Source organism: Lathyrus oleraceus, chromosome 4 (assembly GCF_024323335.1).
Source record: "Lathyrus oleraceus cultivar Zhongwan6 chromosome 4, CAAS_Psat_ZW6_1.0, whole genome shotgun sequence".
In the NCBI taxonomy this organism is placed as follows: Eukaryota; Viridiplantae; Streptophyta; class Magnoliopsida; order Fabales; family Fabaceae; genus Lathyrus; species Lathyrus oleraceus.
The window spans coordinates 391,929,820-391,937,867 of NC_066582.1; the positions used below are offsets into that span (position 1 = coordinate 391,929,820).

General features: G+C 38.7%; 1 protein-coding gene across 1 annotated transcript; it reads right to left on the minus strand.

Annotated features, from left to right (window-relative positions):
• Positions 1 to 1,177: 1,177 nt before the first annotated feature.
• On the minus strand, positions 1,178 to 7,400 carry LOC127137684 (uncharacterized). Its single transcript, XM_051064120.1, has 2 exons — positions 6,731 to 7,400; positions 1,178 to 1,569 (listed from the first exon to the last, which is right to left on the minus strand). Exons 1-2 carry the CDS (start codon positions 7,398 to 7,400, stop codon positions 1,178 to 1,180), a joined length of 1,062 nt encoding a protein of 353 aa, XP_050920077.1.
• Positions 7,401 to 8,048: the final 648 nt, after the last annotated feature.

An 8,048-nucleotide genomic window follows, 5' to 3' on the forward strand; every position in this document is an offset into this window, starting at 1 on the left:
GGAATAAAATAAGTCGACTTAGTCAGTATTTAACCACAATCCAAATTGAACCACTTCCCTTTTATATCTTCAAATAAAACCACCACGAAATCCATATAGGTATTATCCCACTTCCACTCAGGATAACTCAAAGGTTGCATCAACCCAAACAACTTCTGATGCTCGATCTTCGACTTCTGGAAATTCAAACAAGAATAAACAAACTTAGCAACTTCCTTCTTTATACCTGTCCACCAAAACATCTTCTTAAGGTCTTGATACATTTTAGTAGCACCGGGATGAATACTTAACCACTTATGTGGCCTTCCTCAAGAATTCTCTTTTTAAGCTCTGGAAAATATGACATACAAACTCTATCTCAGAATCTCATAACTCCCTGAACAAACATGGTGCATTAGACACAGCAAACGACATCACTGAGTACTCATAGTGATCATATCGACTTCTAAATGCATTCTTTAGAATATCTTCTGACTTTACTTGAATCCGATGATAACTCAATCTCAAATCAATCTTACTAAATACCCAAACACCAACCAATAGATCCATAAGGCCATCGATCCTTAGAAGAGGATACTTATTCTTAATTGTAACCTTATTCAGTTGTTGGTAATCAACACATAACCTCATGCACCATCTTTCTTCTAAACCAACAGCACAGACGCTCCCCACAGCGGCACACTAACGGATTCTTCAGCATACCCAACTCTGATGCAGACATCCTATACAGTATCACTGACACGGGTCTAGTACCAGGTACTAAATCTATGGAAAACTAAATTTCTCACTCTGGTGGCAAGTCATAAATGTCCTTAGGAAACTCAGATATCACAGCCATGTCACTAGCCGTAACATCGTTCTCCACTCTCAAAGAAGCCAATGTCACTAGCCGTAACATCGTTCTCCACTCTCAAAGAAGCCAATGTCACGAGCACCTGATTTCCCTCCTTCAAAGACATCTCAACTTGACCTATAGACATGAATCTCGAATCCATACTCTCTTCAAGTTTTGGAAACAACACAGTCTTGTCAAAATATTTGATATACTTACAGTTGGACTCTAGCCAGTTCATCCCCAAAATGAAATTGAGTTGACTCAAAGGAAAACATATTATGTCAACTCCAAAGTCTTTACCATAAATGGTCAGAGGATAGTTCAAACATGCCAATGAAGTAGTCACTGAACCATTAGTGGGGTATCAATAACCATACTTCCAATCATAGAAGATACTTTAAGACTAAACTTGTCGACACAACCAAGAGAAATAAACGAATATGTTGCACCGGTATCAATAAGAGCAATTAGAGAATCACTGTTAATAAATCGTGTACCTCGAATCAAATTAGCTGATATTGATACATCCACACCACTCAGAGCAAACACTCTACCATGAGCTTGCGTGCCAACTGGCACATTCCTTTGTTTCTGACATTGGGTACTAATATGACTCGGTTCCCTACAGTTGTAGCAAGTCGGAACATTACTCTTGCACTTAGTAGAACGATGACCTTGCTTCCCATACTTGAAACACTTCAAGCATGGGCTTTTCCACTCAGCAGCGTGATGACCTACACATCCACATGTGAAGCATCTAAGAGGAGTAGGAGTGCCTACCCCACCTATCTTTTTACCACCTTGTAACACCTCAAAATTTGCCCTCCTCTCTTGAGACTAGTTTAACACATTGCATGTCATATTTTAGAGAATTAGGCATTGCATTTTGTATATCATTTGGAAATAAGAAGGTCATCCTCCAAAGTCTTTTCAGAAGATGGGAAGTTACATGATTCAAGCCTGAGGGTCTCTATGAATTGATGATCAACCATCTGAGGGTTTGCACTTCAATTAGGGTTTCCTGATCCTTCAAGAGTCTTGAGAATTATCTTGTTTGCAAGGATATATTACCATCATCATGGTTCTATCATCATCCAGGGTTTCATTGTTCATGCTCAAGTTCCTTTAGATTAGGGTTTTGACCTCTAGTCAACCCTAATCAATGACTTTCTTCCAACTAGGGTTTCTCAAGGAGATGAGGTATTTGTTGGGGATGAAGATCACATGATTGCTATGAGGAGCTTACATGAGCTAGGGTTTCATTTTTGAGCAATTTCCCCAAGGGGTAGAGGCTCAAGATGATCAGGGAATTTCAAGGTCATCTGAGGACCAAGCAAGTCAACTGTGCAGTCAACTGAGGGCTATGAGGTGGGGAAATGAGTTGAGACACCTCAATCATGTTCAAAAGAGGTCCATTTGTCATTCTAAACATCTATCTTGAAGATTTTGAAGTCATGACAAAAGTTTCCAAAAATGGAAAGTGACCTCTAATTTCAAGTTTCCAAAAATGGCAAGTTTTTGGTTCACATTCAACTTGACTTTTCAACATCAAATAAGCTTCAAATGGATTTTTGGTGAACATGAAAGTTGAATATCTTTCTCTCCCCTTTTCAAAAAGTCCTATATCATGTCCATCTGATAATTGGTTAAGAAGTTATGGCCAAATGATCACCAAGTATGCATGGAAGTTCAACATGGCATAACTTTTGATTCAAGACTCCATATTGGTCCACTCTTTTTGCAAAATACTTCTCACGACCAAAGCTTTCCAAATCAATCATTTCCTTGCATGAAAGAAGCTCATATGATCATTTGTTCATACATGTGCATTTTGGAGGGAATTTTGATAATTCAAATTTGGATGATCATGCAAGCCAAATACCATTCAAATCTTGTTTATTGGTTGATTTTAAGTGAAATCATACCCTTGCATGGTACTGTTCACGTGCACATGGACACATGCTAGCTCATTTTTGAAAATTTGCACATTACTTCAAAATCCATTAATCATGATTAACCAAGGCATAAGTGGATTAGCATTGTGATTAACACCTCATATAAATAGCAAACCCTAACTGTTTTTGCTCAGAACAGAATTTGAGATCTAGAATTTTCCATTTCCCTCCATTTTTCTCTCTCTTCGAAAATCCAAATTTCTTCACATAATTCCTCAATTTCTTTGCATATTCTTGTTGATCATGGAATTCTGAGCAAGGATCATCATCTGGATAGGACAATTGAGCTGGTTTTCGTGCATATCAAGAGTTTGAACATGGAGATGGAAGCTTGAAATTGAAGCAGATCTAGGAGTTTTCGACGGTTTCTTTGTGCTTAAAGCTTCAAGGAAAGGTTATTGGAGTAAAGCTGGAGCTCTAGAGCATCTGAGGACACGAGTTTAGATCAGCAATTTCAAGTAGGTTGAATTCGATCCTCTTATTTTGCCAATTTCTTGCCATGAATGTATAGATCTTGTTACACTGAGCATGCTGATATGATTTGTTTTGAAAATGGATGAGAAATGAGCTTGATATATGAACTGGAATTTTTGATGTCAATTATGTTTTGCTTCGATCCGTGAGATTTAGTAGGAATTAGGTTAAATGAACATGATATTTAGAATCAGCATTGAAAGATCTTTCGAACGGTATAAATTTCATTGAATTCTAGAAAAATCTTCATGAGTCTCCGCCGCAGACGGCCGGAGAAGACGGTTGCTCCACCGTCTGCAAATGCTAGGGTTTTGCCTGGCCTTTGATTGAAACGCTGTGTTTCAGGTGAACGCTTTGAGCCTTGGTGCGTGCGCTCGATTCCCTGGCCTGTGTGTTTTCAGAATTTCGTTTGAATTTCTCACTTCCCTTGCTTGCGTGTTGCTGACTATGTGCTAGCATGTAGGAATGATAGGTTGCCATGCTTTTGACTTGCTTGTGTGTACATTTGACTGCTGACAGTGCATGCCATGTCAATTAATGATGCGCTGCGTTTCATTAGGCTTCTGGACCTGGTGTGCGTGCGTTCGATTCCTCGCTCATGCATGTTTCTTAATTTCATTTGTTTTCTCCATTCCCTGCATGTGTTCGAACCTGGCTGGATGCATATGCTAATTTTATTCAAATCTTTTCTTTCCCTCCTTTATTTCATGTTTATTTCATTTCATTTCTTCAATTTTAAAAACCATAAAAAATAGTAGATTAATCCAAATTGATCCCAATTTTTTATCACGTTCTTGTTTTGATCTCTAGTTTTTTATAGCATTTATTTCATGATTTGTTTGTTGCTGTTTTTTTAATTGTGAATTGTTGATTGAACCTTATGCCAAATTGACATGTTACATTCAATGCTTTGTGAAATGCTATGTGTTGATCCAATTGATTTGAAATTTGATATGCTTGATCTTCACATGTGATATGATTTTTGAGCTTTGGTTTGGAATTTTTATCATATGCTATCACTGTTTTGGACACATGGAGATGTAGTGTGACAATTTGTGTCACATTTTTTGGATGTTGCATTTGTGCATTTTTGTTCACCTATCATTTGAGCTCTTCTAGATTTGATTTTTTGCACATTGCTTGTTCATAACATGAATAACTTGCATAAAACATTTCATGATCATTGGATACATTTCTGTTTTGATTTGGATTTTCTAATTTGATTGTCCATTTTGTGCACATTTGCTTGCCCTTGCCTTACATTGATCATTTGATACCTTTGCCTTGTGAATGGATGCTGGTCCTTTTGAGGACATCTTATGACATGTTTGAACTTGCTTTATGCAAAAGATTGACTTCTGTTTTGATCATTTGGTTTGGTTTTGGACCTAGTCTTTGTACTAGTATTTTGTGCATGAACTAACCTTGACTTGTGTTTCAGGTTTGGACACTTAGCATTAGTGGTTGAGTTGCTCACCTTTTGAGATGCAAATTGGATTGTGTTCTGACTTCTTTGTGTTTTGTAGGAGTTTGAGTTGATGTGTTGAGCTCATTGCTTCATTTGCTTGTTTGACCATTGCTCATTGAATTGTGTAACAGTTGGACTGTTTGTCTGTTTGTTTTCTGATTGGTTGTCTGAGATATTAACTGTTAAGCTTTTGTAAAGGTACATTAGTTGCTTGCTAGCTTTGCTTTTGCTTAAGCTTTGGATTGTGGTTGATACACCACTGAGGTAGTTTAGCCTTCTTACTCCATGTAGTCTGGAAGTCTTGTCACCTTTTTGGCAGGCATTTTGGCTGAAGTCCTCCTTAAGAGGCTCTGTTTGTGTTTGTTTACATTTGTGCCAAAGACCTCCAAGTGAGGCATGTTACTTGATAAGTCCTCCTAAGTGAAGAGGCAATTGACAGATAGAAGGGATTAGCAATCAATCCCCTGTTATTCAGTGAGTCGTTCTTTATGCTCGCACTACGTGCTGATGCTCTAGAACATGTACCCAAGATCTTTGTCTAGAGTCAGTCAAGTGGAATAGGGTCCCTCTTTCTGGATCCCCATGCTTTCTTTGTCATTGAGCTCACCCTGGCCAGGGTTAAGAGCATGAGGTCTCATCCTCATTTCCATTTTGATCTGCTCACCCTAACGTTCAATGTTAGTGGTTAAGAGCCCCAGTTAATTACCCTTACAAATTGGCTTGTTTGTCGAGGTTGATATGACCCCTCTGGACTAAAGCCTACCCATTGTTTGGGCCTCTTGTATGAATATAGTGTGTGATACTTGTTCACTAATGTTGATGTTTTTGAGCTGATTTGCTTCCTGTGTGAGTTAGGTTCTGTTAGAGACCTCAACTTAGGGATTATGGATTGCATGACAACTATTAGGCTCGAGTCTTAGTCTCCCTATTAGTTTGTTGTTTCCCTGGTCTCTGGTTAGGAGAGAGTTTCTCCCCTGTTAAGGGGAACTACGTCGCCCTGATTCTCATACCAGATGAGATACATAGGCAGGAGATCGAGCGAGATCTCTCCGGGCGCCCTTTTTTCTTTTTCAACCTTTTTGTTTCTTTTGACGTCTCAGCGTCTCTTTGTGTTTGTGTGACAACTATTAGGCTCGAGTTCCAGACTCCCTATTAGTTTGTCAATCTGATAACCTTTTTCTTTGGTGTTCGCTGGTTAGCGTTTGTTTGTTTGGAGTCGGATGTAAGCCCATGTATTGGCATTATGTTTCCTGTTTGTTTGTTGTTGTTTGGAGTCGGATGTAAGCCCATGTATTGGCATTCTGTTTCCTTGTTTGTGTTGTTCGTTTGGAGTCGGATATAAGCCCATGTATTGGCATTCTGTTTCCTTTTGAGTGTTTCTTTTGACGTCTCAGCGTCTCTTTTGGTGTTTTGTTTCGGCGTGCGTTAGCCGAGCTACGAGTGCTCTGATTCTTCCTCTGGATAGAGAAGATACGTAGGCATAGGACGCGATGTCCTAGCGAGCATGTTTCCCATCTCCCCGAACTACGTTGACTCTGATGTTTTTTTCTGACAAACTACGTAGGCCCGGGATGCGACATCCTGCCGAGTCCACTTCCTCCGTCTTCTATCACCTGTTTTATTATTCCAGTTTGTGCAATTTCTTTGAGCAGTTTATTAGCAACCTTATTCTATTCTTTTCCTATTCTTTTGAGCGTGGATCCCGTCGAGTACAACGGACGTGAGTGGTGCTAATACCTTCTCCTCGCGTAACCGACTCCCGTACCTTGCAATCTCTGGTCGTAAGACCGTTCCTTTCCCTTTCTTAGGTTAGTCCTGCGCTCTCTTTCTGTCATAGGATGAATAGCGTCGGTGGTGGCTCTGTAAACTGTTTTTTTTCCGCCGGTTGTTTTTCGCGTTGCGACACACCTGCAGCCTTCTGATGGAACCTTTACTTTCCTTTATTAGTTAGAGTCACATAAGGTTTTGCACGATACTAGTTCCCAATTTTCTTTTTACTATAACTCTTGTAATAAGCAGATTTGGTCGTGTTGTCCTCATCATAGATTCTACACTTATTGACCAACATTGAGAATCGGAGAATCTCTTGATACCAACGAATCTTGCTTTCAAGATGTAAGCCACTCTCATACTTTATGCATTTTGATCCTTTAGCTTCCACACCATTATAGTGGACACTAAATCTCACCAACTCTTCAAACTTCGCTAAATAATCAGCAAAAATCATATTTCCTTTCTTCACCTCAAGGAACTCAATCTCTTCGTTATTGCAAACATTAGTCGAAAAATAATTCTCTAAAAACTCTTTTTTGAAGTTCTCACTTGTGATCTCAGTACATGCAGTCCCCAACCTCTGACGGATATTATCCCACCAATACTCAACCTTCTCAAATAGCATATATGTTGCAAAACCACACTTTTTACTCAACTGTGCAACCCATAACTTGAAAGATTTTCTCAATCTCCTGCAACCAACTTTGAGCACCCTCTGGGTCATATCTTCCTTTAAAAGTAGGCGGATTGTTCCTCTGATCTTTCCCAGCCCATATAATTCATCATCACCAGCATTCTGATTTTGGTTCTCCTGCAACACTTCATTCGTTTGTGCTATCACATTAGCCATTACTTTCAACATATTAGTCGTCGCACGGTCGATTTTTCCAGCCATCTCTTTCAAAACCAGCTCAAATAGGTTAACTAATTACAATCAGTAGAGCAAATAACTATAAAGCATTAATAGTATTCACACACATGTCACGCATAAGTGTACAAATTAGTCACAAACTAGGCCGAATGGTCCAACCAGGCTCTAATACTAATTATGTAACACCATAACCCCATAACTCTTTATTCAGGAATTAATTCAATTAAATTCTCTCAAATAGGGCATTACACATTCTTCACCAAACATTTACTTAACGAAACATTTATTAAAGCAGCGGAATAAAAAACATCATTTGACATAACAAGTCTCAACACCAAAAAGATAATGAACCAAAACATCTCCGAGAAAACATAAATTGTAACAAATAACATGTCTCAAGTGTTACATATCAGAGCTTAACAAAAACTAAATAACTCAGAAAATAGTAAAATAATGAAGATTCCTCAACGCCATCCTCCATCTCAAAAGCAACTACTCGTTTACCTGATTATCTATACTCCAATGGAGTACAAAACACCACAACAAAGAAAATGGGGTGACAATATGCTCAAATATGTTAACGGCGCAAAAGTAATCAGGGGCACTACACATAAAACATTAACACGACCATGTCATTCACCACTCTCACCAATCATCAAAAATATTTATAAA

Coding starts and splice junctions, on each gene's coding strand:
- LOC127137684 (XM_051064120.1), bottom strand. CDS start 7,400: ATGGCTGGAAAAATCGACCGTGCGACGACTAATATGTTGAAAGTAATG. Junction 1,570..6,730: donor TGCTTATTACAAGAGTTATA/GTAAAAAGAAAA, acceptor GTGGATGTGTAG/GTCATCACGCTGCTGAGTGG.